The following is a 22,085-nucleotide window of genomic DNA, read 5'->3' as shown; positions in this document are numbered from 1 at the left end:
AATAAGTGGCATGGTCATGATTAAACTTACACAAAATCACTTTAGCAGCAATGCATTAGATGAAAAGGATTGAGGCAAAGAAGCCTTTTAGGAGATTGCAACAATAATCCAGATATATATTTATTGAAATAATAGGAAGCACTTTTGTATGCTGATATTTCTGTGTCTGAAATCTCAATAATACTTATACTGATGATTTCAGTGAAAAACAGTCCATTTATACCTTATTCTATACCACACTTTTTCCTGTTTCTGTATATTAACTAAGGTGAGATGTACTTGACATTCTGGTAAATATGTATATATATATATATATATATATATATATATATATATATATATAAACATATTTATACATATGTATACATGTATATATATAGGTATATAGACATATATATATGTAAATAGATTTTGCACAGATTCTAATAGACTGTGTTGGCTATCCTTTGATCATACCTTTAGGTTATGGTTGGGTGGTGAGCTATAGACCCACCCAAGGACCATCTGTGAATCCACAGGACAGTCTGGAAAATAGGATTTCTCTATCCAAACATGGTATTGATAGTGTTGTTTTTCCCTATGTGGATAGCTAGATTACATGATTAAGGGAGGATGATGTAGAGGGATTACATTTCTGGCATGGGGGACAGTTTATGCAAATGCATGGAGATGGAAGATGGAATAGAAATGGGCGATAGAGAAAATACCATTTTGGTCCAATTGCTGAGTACGTGAAAGAAGCATTAAAATTATCATTGAAGAACTAGCAATAAAAATGCAAAACTTAAGGGTATAAAAACTAAGAAAACTTGTTTTATTTTTTAATTTTTTTTTTCTTGCTTAGTTGACCATTCTTCTCAAATTTGTTTGGGAATCATCTGGTTCTAGTCCCAATTAACCTGAATGTTCGATAAAGTTATAGGAAAACTCTATAATATGACTTCCATTTATAAAGGTTATTATTACTTCATTGACTTTAAAAACTTTACCATTTTTTCCAGGTGTGGGGACACTAAAAACTAGTGCAGGTATCACCTTATTCCTATATACACAGATATACTGGTTGTATAATTCTAAGAAAGTCACTTAATTTCTGCTTTCTTCAATGTTCCCAACTGCCAGATGAGGATAATATCATTAAGGATCAAGTTAATATTTATAAAGCTTTTGCCATAGTGCTTAGTATATAGAAGGTGCTCTTTAAGTGTTTATTTGCTTCCCTCTTCATCATCAGTGGTCTAGGTCACATTCTAAAATCACAATATATAAGGAAAAATTTCAACTTTCATCCTTAGAAGCAGTTTTCTCATCTGAAAGTTCCCTATATCAGTGAAATCACAAGACCAATTATCCTCCTTTCTCTTTCCTTTTCCAAAAATCTTTTCTCATATTACTTGCCTTTTACCTTAAAAGAGATAATAGCCTGTTTTGCTTCCTCTACTTATTTCTCTATAATCTCTAGTAATTGCCTCCTGGGCTCCTATACTTTGATGCATTTATTCTTTAAAGTGCATATGGATTAGGCTACAAATATTACTTTCAGTGAATTCTAATACACCATTACTTTTTCTCAATATGGTTCCTTTCCAGACCAAAACTACCCCTAAGTCTTACTCCAGTTTCATGTTTCTAAGTCTTTTTAAATCTGTTTGATAGAAGCCCTGAGATATCATAGTATGCCTTAGGGACAATAAATAATGAGTAAACATTCCTGGCCCAGGTGTGTTGAAGTTGTTGATCAGCCTTACACTTTCTTCTCCAACTCCCATCCAGCTCCTTTTCTGAGAGGTGAACACTTTGAGAGCAGAAAACTCATTGCTTGTTTTTAACTTTTCTTTTTTTACTTCAGCACCTATCACAGTGCATGGAATAAAGAAGGCACTTTATTATAAATGGTAATTAACTGACAGACTACATTGGTAATTAGATTTGTGATTCTTGTTCTCTCTCATTAGAAAATATTATGAGAGTAGGTAGCAAAAGTGCCATTACTTCCACTTAATAGTGATACAAATTGAGTGATACCAAAAAAACAACAACAACAACAAAAAAAAAAAAACAAAAAAACAAACAAAAAAAAAAACTTTCCAAAGAAAGTTAATTGGGAGACACCTCAGAATGTATCTACTTATTAAAAAAAAAAATCTCTAGTAAAGAAAACCCTTAGCCAAGGCCATTCATTAAACCTATGTGCCTCACTGGGTATTTTATTTTATGTTCTTTACATTGAATTGTATCTGGCTCTGAAATATGTACCTATTGGTACCACTTCTGACTTCTGGAACCAAATAGATAATGATGTAAGTAGAGGATGTTTAATTTCTCTTCCATGAGACAGCCTTTGAATATTTTAAAATTGTAATCATTAACTTCAAGTTTCACAATGATTCTCCCTACCAATAAAATCAGTATATGTCACCAAAATTATTTACACACCAGACTTTAAGGCAATGCCTTAAACTTTCCTTTTTAACTTTCCTTTAGATAGAGTTCGGGGAGAGGATGACAACACATTAACTTCTACATTAACAGTTTAGAGAAAAGAGTTTATTTGATGATATTTGGCACATGGATTCCAAGATGTCCAATACCAAATGGAACTCAACCTGGGATTCTCATGTTTTATGAGTGAATCTATTCATAGATTTATAATGGTAACATTTTCTAATCATTCGCTTGAGTGAGGAGAACAGAAGTTAGAGATTCTTAGTCTGAGATCATGTACTCATACACACTAAACAGGCATATATGTAAAAGCACATATACTTTTTGTAGATACATATGTGCACATGTGTGTATTTCCATTTTGAGAAAGTTGAATTAATACAATCACACAAAATCTGTCAGTTTAGTACAAAATTATTTAATTTATCTTGAAAACTGATTTGATCAGTTGCTAAAAGTCTCCCAGAAGATGTATAAATATCCCCTCAACTTTTATTTTTATATACTAAGATAATTAAGGGTGGTAGACAACTAGTTTTCAGTGTAGTGGTCCTACATACGGAGAAAAGAGGGAATGAATTACCAATATCTTCTTGTACTTTACAGAAAAGAAGAAAAGCAAAGAAAAAAGAAATTGTGCATTCAAGGTTTTCACAATTTTATTTTTAAATTTTGGAAGGAATTTAAGGATTAAAGCGAGAAAAGGGACAGGGAAAAGAGTTGTGGCAAATAGAAGCATGTCTTTCCTAGGAAGACTGATGAAAAATCCGTTAAGTGCTTTATCAGGTATATGCCAATATTTGAATGCAAAACAGTAATTACTTGGTAGTTACTAATGAGCTACTAATTGTAATCATTGGTTTTCCTACTGTGCCCAAACTCTTCAAAAACAAGAAGGGGGATTTAAAAAGGCAATGGGGATAGAAGTGCCTTCAATGGTAGAGAGGATCCAGTCTTTCTTCTTGAACTGTCTTTATAATCAAAGGATACTAGGTTATAACAAGAAGATATAAAGTCACAGTAGCTTTGAATCTTGACTTAGGCAGGAATGTGATTTTGAGGTAGGTACTTAACATAATTTTAGCAGAAAGAATACCAGATTTGGGATTGAAAGGCTTGATTTTTAAGACCTAGCTTTGTTACATATGCTGGGCCAGTTGACCTATTTCACAAATAGAAGTCAAAGTGCTGATGTTTATTCTTAAAATCTCAGTTCTTTCTATGTGACAGATTTTCTTATAGCTATAATATATGGCCAAGAAAAAATTAAGCTGACTAAATAGACCAGGATGACAAGAATGCCATAATTACTTTGAAAGGAAACTTAAGCTGCCTTGAGATAGACAGCTGGGGGAAAATGTCTACTTAAGAAAGTGCATAGTGATTTAATGTTACAGGTACATGTTATGTTTGCTAGTTCCAATACTGAGTAAATCACAGGCCTATAATAAGATCTTTAAATCTTATTCAATAACGTATGCCACCAGGTTCTCAAAAGTTAAATTGTACAGAGTGAACAACAAACATAAAGAATTCTTGAAGTGTCCTAGACTTTAAATACTTCCCAAGATTTTAATCTATACTAAATGTCTCACATAAAGTCACAGAGAAATTTTCTGTATTAGCTTTTTATGTTAATGAAAAAGAAATTGAATGTGAGAAAATCCCATTAAATTAATATTTGGCATCAACTACTCATAACTAATACAGAAAATTTAGACAATAATTCGTTCACCTTATTCTTTGGTCATATCATTGTGGTTACAGTTTGTTCATGTGTTCATTTTATTCTTAGGTCATATCATTGTGGTTGCAATGACATAGTTATAAAGGGGGTTGGGGTAAATGCTGAATAAAGACCAATAATAATAGTGAGTGAAGAGAGGGAAGAATACATTTGCCATGTGTTTTGTACATTTGACATATTAAGTTTTTTCAGTATACTCTTTTGTAGATTACTGAGTGATTTAACTTTGCATAGAATCGACTGGTCATGCAGATACCTTTAGCCAATCTACTGTAAAGAATGTACATTTATAACTGGTAATTTTCCTGAACATTAATAACTAGGTCAGAATTCTAAACCATAGTTTATCCCTGAACTGTCACTTTGGTGACAGGTATTTTAAAATGTCATGCAACATAGTTATATCCATGACTTTTTTTCACTTAAGGAATTAATGTTCACAAAGCCATGGAATCCAAAAGGCTGTGTATAGAAATGTTAACAACGTACTCAAGTTCCACTGCCTGTTTATTGTGTTAAGAAATCATTGTATGGAGCCAAGGGGCAATTGGGTATTTAGATTTATAAATACAAATCTTAACCCATGTGGTGATAGGCTAATTAATGCTGAAAAAAGAATCTAGATCTCAGCATATCACTAGTGAAAAGGCACAAAACACTTTTAAATGTTTTTGTTCTGAGGGGAAGAAACACTGAAGAAAAAAAGAGATTGTTTTACATTTATGTATCCTGATAAATCAATAGCTGCCAGTGGTTGGGTCTTTAGAAACCCTAAATATTCATTGAGGCACATCAAGATGATAGGAGGGCAAGCAACAAAACAGAACAAAATATTATTTTTGTTTTCTAGAATACTCTGAATTAAAGCATTGGTTATAATCCTTTTTCCCCCTTCTTTCTTTCCTTCCTGCCATTTTTCATTTCTTGTTTCCTGCCTTCCCATTTTTCCTGTCTGCTTATCGACATTTTTATTCATACCATTTCACTGTTTTGTTGTTGTTGGGTTTTTTTGGGGTTTTTTTTGAGTACGGTTGTCCACATTCCCATGCAAGTAGTACACTTCATGGGCTATTTTATGCCAATGTTGTTGATGTTCTGTTGTTTACAATATAATAAAAGTTAATGAGAAGAAGCAGAAGACAATTCAGTTACTATAGAAATGTTCCTGTACCAGTAAAATAAATTGAAATTAACTGCCATTTCTGAAGTCTGTTACCTGCAGTTTCAATCATGTCTCACTGTTGTTCCTTGAAAAGAAAATGTTCTATTAAATGATATACATGTTAGAAAAGATTAATATTTGATTTTTCAATACCTTCTATACAGTGAGTTTTTTGAATGGGAGAAGACTAAATTATATTATAACTTATATTTTGTCTAACTAAACATAGTCATGCAATTATAATCTTAACAAACTTCCAAAAGAAGAATATTCACAGCTAAATATTTACCTTTAGTTAATAATTTAACTAATAATTTAACAAGGAGAAAATTCTTATTATTTTTATCTGATTAACTTTCTGTTCTGAAAGTTAATTCTTTTAAAAGAGGGGCAAAACAAAATAGTATTGAAAGAATATTGGACTTAGAAAACATGAACCTAGTATTTGCCTTACCACTTTTGAGGTCTTTGACACTAGGCAAATCTTTTCATATCTTGACCTTATTTTCTTGATTGGTACTTACTACTGTATTGGTTTTTGTGAGGCACCAAATACATAATTTATATGAAAGTATTTTGTAATGATAAACTATACAAATACAGGTTACTAATAATTTTAAGATCTTTGTATGCAGAAAGACAAGTAATGTATGAAAATAGATCTGTACTTCAGAACAATGTTGTAATTTAAGAATCTTCCAATATTACACCAGGCAATCAGGTTTAAAAAATGCTTATGTATTAACAGACTAAATGAAAACTAAACATAATACTAACTAAAGTTCCTAATGTTAGGGAGCAAGCACTGTTTATTAACAAGTGTACAACACATATCATTCTTTACTTCAGTTATTGGCTAATAACTCCATTGTTAAGATAACAGTTTATAGGCATTAGATTTTAAGATGGCTACCTTTAATTTTTATATACTGTTTCATCAATTCTCACACTGATCAGCAAGATGCTTTATTCAGTTGCTAACTCTTGGAAAAGGGGAATTTTATCTTCCTTTATGAATGCCATAAAAAGACAGACAAAACGTTGAATTGTTATAAAATACAATAACTCCAGGATGCAGGGATTACAGATTGGGGAATGGTGAAAGGAATGAATTGTAGGCTAACATAGTACTTGTAGGATAACTTCAACCTCCTAAGTAATGTCCTTAATGTAAGGTTCTCATGTACCTTAAGGCAACAATAAGTATTTTACTATCCCACATAAAGTGAATTTTGAAAACTGTTGCACATTAGGGCTCATTATTTTAAATTGTAGGCTATTAGTAGCGGACATATAGCCTTCAGGAAAGATGTTGGATGAATTGTCTACAAAAAAAACTGTAATGATTATAGCTTAAACTCTCTGAAATTTTCATTTGAAACCTGTTGGGCACTTCTAGGATATATTTAAGATGAGCACTTTAGTCATTCATTGCTATAAGGTCTCAAAAATGGATATGTTTCTTTGTGAACAAGGTTTTTATGTGAAAAAAAGTTTCATTTTTATTAGTTCTAGCAAATTAATGGAAAATGTAGGTATGAACAGTGCCATTATCCCTTTACTTTGTTAGATGAATTAAAAAAATAGAGTCTTAGCTCTTTAACTTAAAGGGCACTTACTGGTTTATTATCATTAGACAAAAGACTATATTATCAGAAGACTTAAAATTTTCATGAATACAAGTCATGGATAGCACTTGAAATTATTTTTAACAGATGTAGTATTTGGAGTATTAATGAATGATTAGAAAACAAGTTACATAATATTAATGAAAAATAACATAAAATTATTCACAAGGAGTAATCTGTTGTTTATAAATAACAAAAATTCACTGTATAAAAGATAAAGTTTCATCTTTTCATATCCTATATCTAGTACCATACATCATAACTAACATGTTTAATAAATGTTTTAGTAAACACAATTTTGTAGAGATACCTCTTTTTAGTGATTCTTAAAACATCTTTATCTTAATCCACCTTCATTTCTACCCATTCTCTTTTTAAAATCTTACAAAACATAACATCTATTTATTCACCCATTGTAACTGGGGGTCTCAAGACACTCAGTGTATAAAGAAAGGGTTTTTAACTTGAAGCTAGGTTTTTAGAATGTTTTAACAAATGTTATTTCAATATAAACACTTTCCTTTGTAATGCATTGTATTTTATGCCACACAAAAAAAAGTTAGAGATCCCTTCCCTAAGCATCATTTCACATTTTATCTACTCTTTTCTAATCTATTCACCAATGCCCAAATTTTAAGTATTTTCCCATACTTTTTCTATAATTTTTTTTCTTGGATTTGTCTCTCTCCTCATTTATTTTATCTTTGGGAAACTTTCCTCATTTTCATTCTCTACATATCACAGATAAAATTAAGAGTTATGATTATAGAGTTATAGAAGAACTATAGAAACCAAAGCTTCATAATTATATAACTCCTATCTTTTAAAGGAGAATTCATTCTTTAATTGAGTTAAGAGAAATCAAACCATAGGAAAATGTATAGTTCATCATCTCCCTTCAGGACAATCATTGACTGTCTCTGGTACTCACAACAGTAGATTTTCCAAAACTTCTGGCCATAATGTTAATTTATTTATGTACTCAGTCAATAAACATTTATAAAACATTGACTACATGCTGAACACTGTGCTAATTATTAGGTATACCAAAAAGAAGGCAAAATTAGACCCCACTCTCAAAGATCTCACATTTTAATAAGGATGACAACATGTAAATAGCTATATAAAAGCAAGGTATATATAAGATAAGGTAGAACAATCTTCTAGGGTTGTTGTTGAAGATCAAATGGATTTTTTTTTAATTCTTAGAAAACCCTATAAAACTGAATAAATGAGAGCTATCGTTATTCATTATAGTATTTTATACTTTTACAAGTGTTATTTTTTCATATTATCATAGTGATATAGATTTAAAACTGGAAGATAAAGAAATTGAGTTTGAGAAAGCTTAAGTGACATGGTCAATGCTACACTAGTAAATATGTGAGACAGATTTGAACTGAAGTCTTCTTGATTCTATCCAATTTTACTTATGAAATAAAATGGTAGTTACATATATAGCAGGTAGAAAGGGGTTCCTAGGATTTAGAGCTAGGAAAGGACTTTAGGAATCTTTTAGAATACTTATGATTTTGAAGATGGAGAAACTTAATGCTAGAATGAACATGACTTGCCCAAAGTCACACATAAAGTAAGAGTAAGAACTCAGATTCAAGGCCAGGTTTTGAATCTCTTTATACTACACAAACTGGCTCAAATGATTGGTTCAAATTAATACAGAGAATTCATAATGAAGGCAAAATGAGAATACAAGCTTCCCTAGTAGTAGTCCAGCAATGCTTAGACCAGTTAGTGCTTTGAAAGCTTTGAATAATCCGTTTTACTTCTTTCTCTAATACATATATATATATATATATATATATATATATATATATATATATATACGTATATATATATTCTAATCTTCTGCCTATGAATTTTATTAGCTATATAATCTTGGGCAAATCACTGAGCTATTCTGGACTTCCTCAAGTATAAAATGGAAGGGGGAAGTTGTAGATTACATGACCTGTGAGATCCTTTCAAATTCTATGTGTACAATATATGGAACAATGGGCTTGAAATCAAATCTAGCCTCAGATAAATACTGTGCGAGTCTATATAAGTCATTTAATTTCTTTTTGATGCAATTCATCAGATGCAAAATGCAATAATAATAGCATAGCCCCTAATTTCTAGGTTGTTGTGAGGATCAAATGAAATAATATTGTTTCTGGCATATAGTACATAGTAGGTATTTAATAAATGTTCATTATTTTCCTTCCTTCTAAGATTTAGGATCCTCTGATTTTCTGTGGTGGTGAATTCGGTCACTTCTAAGGTCAAGCTTCTAGTGATTAATCTTTTTTTCTATTAGATATGTCTTCAGGGAAGAAACATCTGCATTCTATTGGAATAGCTTTCCAGAATCTATATCATGTTCTTATTATAAGGCATCAGCTTAGAATTTTAGTGGAGAAAATTATTAATTGAATATCAACTGTGTACAGCCTTATTGATTTTATATTTTTGTAATATTAACATGATCTGTTTATGGAATAAATAAAATATCTTATTTAGGAATCTTTTAGAACAACTTATGATTTTGCAGATGGAGAAACTTAATGCTAGAATGAACCTGACTTACCCAAAGTCACACATATTTATTATTATTATATTATTAATTGGAAACTAAATGTCTTGTACTGACAACAGGATTAAATTCTAAAGATTTTTGAAACCTACTAGCACTTTCCTTTTTTCTCTCTATAATTGTATGTTTCCCCCACCTACTTAAGACATCCCTTTTAAAATAGTAGTTTGCTGTGGTGATTTCTGAGTAAGGCAAATAATTTGAGAAGAGGCAAGAGAAAACTTTATGAATTTTACTACCTCAGGGCTTTCAGTAATTAGGGGAATAAAAAGAACTACAAGAAAGGTAGTGTTGTAAACCCAAAAGATTGATGTTACCTAACTGTAGAGGAAGTTGACATTGAAGTGAAATTTCTTTATGAGAGTGGAGTTCTAAGGGAAGTTGAGGGGTAAGGTTTTGCATCAATCTTAGATTCTAGTATTCTAACATTCTCATTATCAATTATAACAAAAGGTTTAATGTACTTTTTAAAATGGAATCTAAAAGAAGCCAGGTTGTCTCTTGGATAGAAACTCTTCAATTATGGAATAATTATTAAATTATTCCAATAATAAAATTAAATATTGATGATTGAGCAAATAATATTTTTGTCTTTGTAGAAAAAAAAAAAAATGGACTGCTCTCTGTACTTAAATGGCATTGAAACTCACCCAAAACATACTTATTGAGTGGCTACTATATGAAATACCTTGTGCTAGATACTGGCAATTAGAAAAAATACAGGATATTGTTCTTCCTCTTAAGGGCATTATGGTATATTTAGAGAGATAAAGATAGAGACCTCACTCCTCTATGAGGTATTAGATCTATGACAAACAATTGATGTAAACCAAAAGGCTTTCTTAGCACACAGAAATAGTAGGATTGGTTGTGTCTGTAGAGGCTGCTAATAAGATTTTTATTATTAGAGGCTTCTTAGAAGATTTGGGATATTAACTGGTCTTTGCCAAATGAATTACAATGTGAGCAGGGAGGATACAGTCTGAGTGAATGATACAATTAGTAGATGTAAGAAAAACATTCCTTGGTCAAGAACAATTATGTCCACATAGTTTATTCTTTGGATCAATGAAAAATAAATTTGCAAAGAAAACTTGGGTACAGGATTGGTAATACCAGGTTATTGAATAAATAAATGAAATAGCATTTATGACATGTTTATTACATACCAAGTCCTGGGTTAAGAACTGGGCATACAAATCAAAAAGTGAGATGATAATAGTCTTTAAGAAGCTTATATCCTATTAAGGTTAGATATACTTTAGAGATCATGGCCAAAAAAGAGAGTGTATATGGGAAATAGACAGTGATGTGAAGTTTATCACTTGAAAAATCATTAAGTCTTTTCAAGGGAAAATTGTAATAATTATTTGCTTTCTCAACCTGGAACAAAGGATGAAAAGTTTCCATTGGATAAAATGTGGTGGCAGGGAAGATGGCAATAAGTTGAGGGTGGATGAGTTGGTAGATATAAATTTTTATTTTGTTTTTGAATTAGGGAGGTTGTATTTTATTTTGTCTGCAATAGGGAGTAATTCAAAAGTTTTGAGCAAGGCAGAGGTATTTTAATATTTTGGGAAGATTAACCTGGCATCATATGTAGCAAAAGACTAGAAATTAAAAGATGGACCAAACACAATGAGAATATTTTAAAAGGGCTCTCAATACAGCTGTGCAATGATAGTGCAATATACAATGATTGATCATATTAGGAATATAAGGGAAGAAACATCAGACATACTTTATAAAGAAAAATGTCATATGATTGAATTCCAGGTCCGTGGATATTTTTAAAGTACTCTTTTAAAAAGCCATGAAGTAACTACAGAGTAGTTCACTAAAGATTCTTCATTAAAAAAAAAAAAAAGTTATTTCTCTCTCCTCACAACTTAATCCATAATTAATTTTTTTATAGAGAAAATACAAAGAATATATCCCAATACTGGTAAGAGAACAGAAAAAAAAAAAAAAACAACAACAACAACAACATAAAATTACAATTTTAGAGTATGGTCTTTCATAGCTAGTGAAACTTCTTAATTTAAGATTTTTATAAAGACTCATAACTTAGCTCATGAAATATTTCAAAAGTTTCCATCATTATGTTAATAGATCTCCAGGGATCTCCTCTCCAAGGATATGTGAGGCCTTAAAATAGATATGGGAGAAAACTTAAAAGGAAAAAAAGGACTGAGGATCTAAATCTAAACTGTAAAACCACTGGGCAAAAGTTAATTTCTGCCTATAAGCAAATATAATTGCCTCCCTGTCAAATATGCATGAAATTTTTATCTTAATAATCAATAATTATTGTGTATTTGACCTATTTTTATAGTGTATTCCAATTAGACCAGCCTAAAATATAAAATTATAACACACTTGAATGCTATGACTGAACATTGAATAAAAACTGAATAATCAATAGAATTAAATAATTGGGGGGTCTCTGACTCTGAGGAGCCATTGTGACCAAAATATAATCTCAGTTGTCTTTTCTTCCTAAGACTATATTTTCTTATGGAAAGGAAAACTCCAAAAGAGGTTTAAGTAGGCAAAAAAGAGTCTCCTCTTACCTCAAGTTTTTGTGGTTTTCCTAATTGTTGGGGTTTATTTTTTGAGGGGTGTGTGTAAGTTCTTAACAATTATTTTTCACAGTTCTTTAATAATTAGTCAGCTTATGTTCCAGATTTTACTTTTGGAAAGCAGAGACATCATGTTTTTGCCATTATTCTGTCTTTTTTTCTAAGATCCACTGAAATTCAGCATTTGTGAGGTCTCTTGATGTTCACTGCACATCTCCCACTCAAACTCTCACTTTCCTTATGTATTTCTTTTTGCTGCCTCCCACTGCCTAGCAAATTAATTTTTTCAACATAATTGCCCAAACTCTAACTTTTCACATTGCTACACTTCATTAGAAAAAGAAGTTCTTTCCCGTGGATCTTTTTCAGCAACTCCCAAAGGCAAAAGTCACATTTGTCATACTCCACATCAGACTGTTTTCCTGCACATTGGTTTCCCAAGGAGATACCCTGGTACATAGGCATATGATTTTTAAGCTAAGGATAATTTCTGATTGATTTAAAACATTCTAAGATTCATTTCTGCTATGGATAGAATTCATATCTGGTAGATGGATGAATACATAAACATATAGTATTTATTTATAATAATTATTTAATAGTTACTCCATAGAGTCCTAAGAAGATAGATAGATAGATCACTTCCATTGTGAGAATTGGCAATCTAGATAAAGAGAAACAAAAAATAAAGCATGCAATGATTGATTTTATTAAGCTGGTTTGAGCTCAAGCCAAAATAAAAATTAACTATTATTTTTCCCCAAACCCTCTCATCCTCATTTCCAATTCTTCTAATTAAATTCCAAGCAACACCTTGGATACCTCTCTTGAGTCTGCATGTTATTTGATATATATATAACCTTTAGATGTAAATTTGCAGTGATTCTTAACTCAAATGTGGATCTGATTTTGTCTTTCTCTCAGAAGAAATTATTTTGTGGGTAGTATTATGTTTGATACCATTGAATAAGCCAGAATTTATACAAAATGGAAAGTAAGCAGGGAAGCTAAACGTTTGAAAAACTGCTCAAGACAAGTCTACTCTTCATTGTCAACACAAAATAATTAACTGAGTCAAGCAGATGGTCTCTTATTAGCAACTTAGCTTATTCTTTTAATTCTTTTCTAAGATTTGACCTTATACAGGAGATATGTACTTCAAGAAACTATATTTTAAGTTAAACATGGATTTCTCCTGAGAACAAAAGTTCATTGTGAATGAACAATTCCAATGAGTTTCTTATATGAAAGACAGTGAAAAGAAATGAAACAAGTAAAGACACAATCAAACAAGTAACACGGGTACTGGCAATGATGTTTACTTGTCATATAACCTTGCTATGCTATTAGATGAGGGCAGCCAGGTGATGTACTAGATAGAGTAGCAGACCTGATCAGAAAGACTGACCTCCCTGACTTCATATTTGGCCTCGAACATCTATTGTATGAGCCTAGGCAAATCACTTAAGCCTATTTGTCTCCATTTCCTTATTTATAAAATGAAATGGAGAAGGAAAACTCAAACTTTTTCACTACCTTTGCCAAGAAAATCCCAACTGAGCTCATGAAGAGTCTAAGTAAATACATGACTTAGTGAAGATAAGAATCCAATCAGAGCACTTAGACAGATATACAGCAAAAATATAGATACCAAATTGGAAGACTTTGGCAGAAAGAAGAGGTGGCATTTGACCTGGATGGATCAGATTCAAGAAGCTTTAGAACATTCTATTAAATAGAAAATATCCAACGCATAGTGAATGATTTAAAGAAAGGTGAAATTAGGATAATGTTGTTTGTGTCCAACTCTTCATGACTCCATTTGGGTTTTCTTAGCAAAGAGTAGTTTGCCATTTCCTTCTTCAATTCATTTTACAGATAAAGAAACTGAGACAACAGGGTGAAGTCACTTGCCCAGGGTAACATAGCTAGCAGTTATCTGAGGTCAAATTTGAATTCAGGTCTTCCTGTTTTTGGATCTGTCACTCTATCCACTGTACCACCTTGCTTGTGGGACATTACATCAATTGAAAGAGAATAGTATGAAATAAGGATGGAGAAGTGAGTATGTGGGAGGAAAGGGTGCTTCAGGTTGTAGAGGCACTACATATGTTGTATATAAGGCTAAGTAGATTAAAACTTATTTATTATCCAAAATAATTTCATTGATTATTTTTAAATAGCCTATCAAATCACTTGCATTACTTTATGGAAACATTTCTTGATAAATTAGTGTTATCTTGATTTCTCTTTTTATAGTTAAAAATTGTTCTTTTTTCATAATTTCAAAATGTTACATGAGATGACTTTAGCTTTATTAAATAGTCAAAAGTAATAGATGACAAGAAAGCATAAGCATATCAGGCCTGGCACACCTCTGGGTATAAAATAAGAAAAATTGGTTTATTCTTTGTCTTTGACATGTAATGGCTATATAACCATGGACAAAAATTTCCAGAATCCCCAGACAATGTAAATGATTGTTAATTGCTGATCTGATTCAATAATGAATTTCCATGGCAATGTCCAAATTTCCATCCCAGAACAAAATCCCAGAACCATTTACAAAACATCAGACCCACCCACTCCTAGTCCTAAATCATTCCAAAGATCTGAGCTTCCTTTTAAGTTATAATCCCTACAACTTTTCTACATTTTTAAAAATTTAAACATAAGGTCCTATTTACACTATGATACATTCTATTAAAGTTTGTTAGATTTACCCTTAGGGATATTGAAAGTACAAAATTAGATATTTTCTATTTGTTTTTTAATCCCTAACATGAACACTACCTGATTTGTAATACCACTTTTCCTCCCCACCCCTGTGAGTTCTGATTGGGCCCTACATGATTAAAGATAACCATAAGATACCTAATACAATTTCTCTAATCAACTCTAACTCATCAATGAAAATCATAAATAAGCAGATTTGTAAATGCCTACTCCTCAGTTAACATTGTAAATCCTCTGAGTAATTTTCCCCCAAAGGCTGGAAGACTCCCTTGCAATCATGAGTATGTTATACATGAAATTTTGACAGTCCTTAAGTCATTATACAGTGAGGAATATGCTACTACTTTGTTGTACAGTCATTAAAATATAAATAATGGAAATGAATAATTCTAAAATAGGATTTGTTTTCCTTACTAGATATATTTGTTTAAACTGTACTTACCTTTGGTTCACAATCCAAACATTTTTTTTTTCTTTTGCTTATTTCAACAATTGTTTCATGCTCATGTAAATTACTGATTAAAATTTTAGTTTATCATAGTTTTAGAATTTATTTTCTAAATTTTATTTTCCTAAAGGAAGATTGAATCTATCACCCCATAAATGATATTAAATTTGATTACTGTGAAGTTTTACTAGAAATAAAATTTTATTTTTTCTTAAAAAAAATTTACAAACAGAAATCTCTTAAGATATCTATGCAATATTGAGGTCTTTAATATCAACCATTCCTTTCAAGCATCATTAGTTGCTTTAAAATCTTCAGGAATTGAAAGAAAATTCCAAACTCAAACTTTTTGTTTAAAATGGTTTTCATCAGTATGTTTTTCCTCAGTCTAAGGAGGCATGGAATATAGCTTATTTTCCCAATATGGCATTGTGTTAGATGTATTCCACTATTAACAGAAATTTAAATGAACACAATTGTAATTATTATTCAAGAAATTCTTTGCTCTAGGTAGTTTATAACTAGGGACCTGATATTATGGTATTTATCATAAAACAATGTGGGGTTTTTGTTGTTGTTGCTTTTGTTGTTTGTTTTTTCAGTTTATTTTATCAAAAATAATTTATGAAAAAAATTATGGTTAATTGATACAGTAATATTAAAGTCATTGTATCCTTCAAGATGTAAACTTGACTGTCAAGTAGATGTTCCATTCTTGACAATTTAGAAACTTTGTTTTCTTTAAAATGTAAAAAACTCCCATTATGATTTTTAGCCCATAGTTTGCCATAATTGCATGTATAAGTGGACACTGTTTAATGTTAAGGATTCCTTTTAAATGTTATTTGTTTTGTATACAGAAACAGTTAGCTAGTTAACAAGAGTTCATTCATTTTTTTTTTTCCTTAGTAGTTGGATGAGTTAAGTCTAAGCCAACAAAGATCATGTGCCCAAACCTACATTCTCTTAACTGGTAATAAAGAATTCTGCAGGCTTGACGGGTTGTCATGGCAATTATTCACATGAAGTTATGTAGCAGTTGTATCTGTCAGCCCATGCAGTATTGAATATTTTAACTGGCAGTCTTCCAAGACCCAACATTAATCTTACCATCTCCTATTACAGTCCCTAATCAAGATATTCCAGGGGTGATTGCACTAACATTGTTTGAAGACTACATCTACTGGACTGACGGGAAAACCAAGTCACTCAGCCGTGCTCATAAAACCTCGGGAGCAGACAGACTATCCTTGATTAACTCATGGCATACCATAACAGATATCCAGGTGTATCATTCTTATAGACAACCTGATGGTAATTATTCTTTCCATGCTTTCCATAAATGCATCAACACTTTCCACTTACATCTCATTTCTGATTCTGCCAAAGGTTAAGTAAGGAGTTTTTAGCAAATGATAACCATAGTTTCCATTATTTAGACCTTATGCGAGTTAATTCAGTTTGTACTAAGTAGAAATATTAGGAAATCCTTCAAAGAAATTAATGATGTTTCAAATACCTATTGGACTGTTAAAATGACATTATTTTCAAAGTCAAGGCAGCCAAAGGAAATGAGAGTATACTTCAGAAGTCCAATTATGCTGACAAATAGAGAGAATTTTCATAAATCTTCTGAATTAAAGTATTTAAGAAAATCTGGACCTAACAATCAAAGCAAACTGATGTTTAACAAGGGCTTGTTAGATGTAAAGCACTGTCTCTAGACATTGAAATTCACACACACACACATACACATATACACTTACACCTGAAACAATACCTGTCCTCAGGAAGATTACATTCTATTAGGGAATATGAATCACCAAGTACTGATTTAATCTTATGAAAATTACTGACCTTTAGCAGCCATTACATTAAGATTCTACTTATATAAAAATAACATTTCATCTATCTAAGAAAATTAACTATAGTTGCATAAGAGATAAGTGATACACTATTTATGCTTTTATTTTTATTTACCATTATACTTAGAAACATACAAAAATCTTCATTCCAAATGCTTGTATAAGTTTCAGAAGGAAGATTTTTCTTGTTTACATATTGTAAATACTCTAGTGTAGAAGTTCTATCTTTGAAGCTTTTTCATTTTAAAATCAAATGTCATTTTTGCTTAGTGTGCTGCTTTTTTAAAAGTTAAATTAGATTATTAGTCCTACTGAGGTGCTAGCTCTTGATTACCAGATTCCTTGAAATATTTGTGGGCCACAAGCCAGTTTTCCAAATCTTCAATACTAAATCATTCTGTTTTTTTTTTTTTTCATCTGCCTGCAGTTGCTAAACATGTCTGTATGCTAAACAATGGAGGATGTAGTCATCTGTGTCTCTTAGCCCCTGCCAGAACACACACCTGTGCATGCCCTACGAACTTTTACCTTGCAGCTGATAATAAGACCTGCCTCTCAAACTGTACAGCCAGTCAGGTAAGTAGAAGACTGAGAAGTTTATCCATGGGATATAGCAATAAATTCTTAACTCTCCTTTCTTTAACTATTTTGGGAGACAGAAACCACACACACACACAGAGAAAGAGAGACAGAAACAGAGAGAGTGACCAAGAAGAGAGAGGCAGAGAGAGATAAAGGGAGGGAAATAGAGGAAGCAAAGAAAGGAAGGAAGGAAGAGAAAGGAAGGGAAGGAAGGAAGGAAGGAAGGAAGGAAGGAAGGAAGGAAGGAAGGAAGGAAGGAAGGAAGGAAGGAAGGAAGGAAGGAAGGAAGGAAGGAAGAAAGGAAGGAAGGAAGGAAGGAAGGAAGGAAGGAAGGAAGGAAGGAAGGAAGGAAGGAAGGAAGGAAGGAAGGAAGGAAGGAAGGAAGGAAGGAAGGAAGATATTCTGCTAAGTGTAGAAATAATTGCTATTCAAAAATCAAACTAAAGGATGGTGACAGGAAAGATATAAGTTGAGAGTGGTGAGCAAAGCTTGAATTTTTCTCTCATTGCAATTAGAACAAAAAAGGGAATAACATACACACTCAGTTGGGTATAAAAATCTACCTTCTCTGTAGTAAAGTTGCAGGAAAAAATGTTAAAAGAAGTGGGAGGGAGGGACTCATAGAAGTGAAATCAGATTGGAGGAGGCTATGGTAAGATGCAAAACTCTGATGAGGAGGAACAGCATGACAACAGGAGGAAGATAAACAGGCTAGGGATAGGATGGAGTAATTATAACTGTGAATGTGACTGGGATAGATTTACCCATAAAATGGAAGTGGATACCAGAGATTAAAAATCAGAATCTTACAATGTGGTATTCACAAGACATACATTTGAAATAGAGAGAAACACACAGAGTCAAGACAAAGAGTTGGAGCATAATCTATTAAGCATTAGCTGAAGTTTAAAAACAATGACTAGAGATATAAATCTCAGACAAAGGCAAAGCAAAAATAAAAGTGATTGAGAGAGAAAAACAGAAACATGTCTTGCTAAAAAGAACAACAGACACTGAAGTAATAAATGCACTAAATTTCCAAGCTTCCAAATTTCAAGAAGAAAATTGTACTAGTGCAGGACTTCTATCTAGCAAAATAAATAAATAAATAAACAAGAAAGAAGTTAAAAGTGAATAGAATTTTTGGAAAAATTAAATATGATGAAAATCTAAAAATTAATGAAAATGCAATTTTCTTATGCAACACATACACAAAAATTATCATAATGGCTATATCACCTCATAGTCAAATGCAGAAAAGAAGAAATTGTAAATACATTTTTTCAGATCCTAATGTAAGAAAATTATATTCAATGAGATATCATGAATAGATTGAAAATTATTAGAAATTAAACAATTTAATTCAAAATAATGCAATTGGTCAAAGAACAAATCATAGAAACAGTACTTTCATTAAAGAGAAGGACAACAATGAGGCAACATATCAAAATGTATGGGATGCAACCAAAGCAATACTTAGAAAGAAATGCATATTTCTTAATGCTTATATCAGTACAATAAAGAAATAGCAGATCAATCATTTGTACATTCAATTAAAAATAGAAAAAAGCAAATTTAAAATGCTCAGGTAAACACCAAATTAGAAATCCTGAAAAAACAAAGGAAAGGTTAATGAAATGGACATGAGAAAACCATAAGCCTGATAAATAAAACTACATGCAAATTTTATGAAAAAATTAACCATTGGCCAATTTGATTATTTTTTTTAAAAAGGAAAAAAAAGAAAACCAAATTATCAGTATCAAAAATGAAAACTGTCAATTCACCACTGATGAAGAGAAAATAAAAGCAATATTTGGAATTATCCTGCCCAATTATGTGGCAACAAAGCAGAAGACCTAAGTGAAATAGATGAATATTTACAAAAATTATAAATTTCCCAGATTAACAGAAAAGAAAATAAAATTCTTACATAATCTCATCTTAGAAAAATAAATTAATCAGCCATCAAGGAATATTTAATAAAAAATCCCTAAGGCCTAGTGATTGCACAAGTAAATTATACCAAGCAATTTAAATTAGACCAATTAATTATAGTCTGTATAAACCATTTGAAAAATAGCTGAAGTCTCACCAAATTCCTTTTATGATGCAAATATGGTATGAATAACTAAAGCAGCAAGAGCAAATACAGAGAAAGTAAACTATAAAGCAATTTCTCCCAATAAATATTGATGCAAAAAAATTTAAATAAAATATTAGTAAAGAGATTAGAACAATTTGGAACTATGCCCAAAGAGCTCTAAAACCATGCATATCCTTTTATCTAGTGGCTAGGTCTGTATCTCAAAGAAATAAAAGGAAGTAGTAATGACCTATTTGTACAAAAATATTTATAGCAGTTCTTTTTGTGGTGGAAAAAATTGGAAATTGAGGGAATGTACATCAGTTGGGGAAAGGCTCCAGCTAAGTTGTGGCATATGATTGTAATGAAATATAAAAGAAATATAAGTACTATAAGAAAATAACAAACAGGAATATTTTGGAAAGACCAGAAACATTTGCATGAACTGATGCAAAGTGAAGTAATTAGAGCCAGGAGAACTTTGTATAAGGAAACAGAAACATTTATAACAAACAACGCTGAATTACTAATATACAATACAATCAACAATATAACAATCCAAGACAGTTCCAAAGAATTCTTAATGAAAAATAGTATCTATCTCCAGAAAAAGAACTGATGGAGTCTGAATGCATATTGAAGCATATGATTTTTACTTTACTTTTTTTGGGGGGCAGTGGAGGGTTGATCTGTGTTTTCTTTTACATGAGTAAAATGTGTAAATATGGTTTGCATTATTGCATATGTAACCTAATATAAAATTGCTTACCATCTCAGGAAGGAGAGAAGGAAGGGAAGAAAGAAGAGAATATGGAACTCAAAATTTAAAAGGAAGTTAAAAATTGTGTTTTCAAGTAATTATATATGGAAAAATATGATAAAATAATGAAAAAAAATAATGGAATATTATTTACAAAGGAAAGAAAACTACCACTACCACCTCTCAACTGAATTTTGTCAAAACACAATAATTCTTATACATAAAATAAGTTTTAGTCCCCTTAGTACAAAATACAGTAAAAATCCATTTTAATGGAAATATGGTTCAAATAAAAATGAAGATGTGTACCTTTTTTACATCATGAATATACTTCTTGTCATTTCTAGTTAATATAGATTCATTTCTTGCTCATTTACCACTAACTCAGAAATAATATTGAATCATTCCACTTTTTGTAGTGTATATATATATATATATATATATATATATATATATATATACACATACATATATATATTGTCTTTTGCATGGTACTTTGCCTAAGTGATTTCTCACTGAAGACTGCAGACATTTCCCTGAGGTGTGTACATGGACAACTTAGATGCATCTTTTTTGCAAGACCATGTCTTCCTATTAGGAAGCTGATCATGGCTTTACTGCCTATTCCACCTTGATCTTCCTATTTTGGCAACCTTTTCATTGACCTCTTCAACTCAGCATCACATTTTTTCCGCAGATCCCTTGAAACCTTCCCCTACTGCCACTTCTATTTTGGCAAACCTGGTCCTGTAATAAAACCCTATAGATCTCCTCTATTCCCACTTTGTAGTTGCTAAACAGAGATGAAGAAGTCATGCAATTGTGTGAACTAAATTTAATATTAACTTTTTGTTAAGCATTCTTAATTACTCTAACTACAATAAGGCAATCCTTTTTCTATCATTAATTGATTTTCTATTTCACTCCCTCAATGTGTTTTCTCTCATAATCACTTAATGATATATTTCTCTCTCTCTTACTTATTTTATCCAATAAAGAGTTGATCCTTTTCTCCATTAAGCCAAGTCCTTTTGTTTATAATTTTAATTTCATTCTCTTCCATCTTCTCCAGAAAAATACCAACAATTATCTCCTTCCTAATCTTCAATCTCTCACTATCTCTTGACTGCTTCCTATTTCTTACAATGTGCCCAAAGTTTCCATAATCTGAAAAAAAAAAACTTTTCTAGATCTTACTGTTCCTTCAAGTTATCCTTCTATGTGTCTTTTCTTAGCCAAAGTCCAAGAAAAAAATTATTTATAGTTATTGCCATTCCTCTTTTAATTTCCTTCTTTGCAGTCTAGTTTCCTACTTCATCAAGCAAATAAAATTGTTTTCTAAAGTCAGCAAAGTCTCTATTATTGTCACAATATTACCTCAATCTTCATTTTTTTATGTCTTTGCAGCATTTAGCTTTGTTGACTATTCTTTCCTCCAATACATGCTCCCT

General features: G+C 31.3%; 1 protein-coding gene across 3 annotated transcripts in view; it reads left to right on the top strand.

The window, feature by feature from the left end:
* Positions 1-22,085, top strand: part of LRP1B (LDL receptor related protein 1B) — a 2,473,587-nt gene that overhangs the window by 2,162,959 nt on the left and 288,543 nt on the right. For all 3 annotated transcript variants that reach the window (XM_074301983.1, XM_074301982.1, XM_074301981.1), the window contains 2 exons: positions 16,467-16,655; positions 17,634-17,782. In XM_074301983.1, coding sequence (XP_074158084.1) covers positions 16,467-16,655; positions 17,634-17,782 — 338 coding nt within the window. The remainder of the gene's footprint in view (positions 1-16,466; positions 16,656-17,633; positions 17,783-22,085) is intronic.

The sequence above is a fragment of the Sminthopsis crassicaudata genome, chromosome 3 (assembly GCF_048593235.1).
Source record: "Sminthopsis crassicaudata isolate SCR6 chromosome 3, ASM4859323v1, whole genome shotgun sequence".
Classification (NCBI taxonomy): domain Eukaryota; kingdom Metazoa; phylum Chordata; class Mammalia; order Dasyuromorphia; family Dasyuridae; genus Sminthopsis; species Sminthopsis crassicaudata.
The sequence above is the reverse complement of the archived record's forward strand: the minus strand, read 5'-3'. Positions and strand labels throughout refer to the sequence as shown.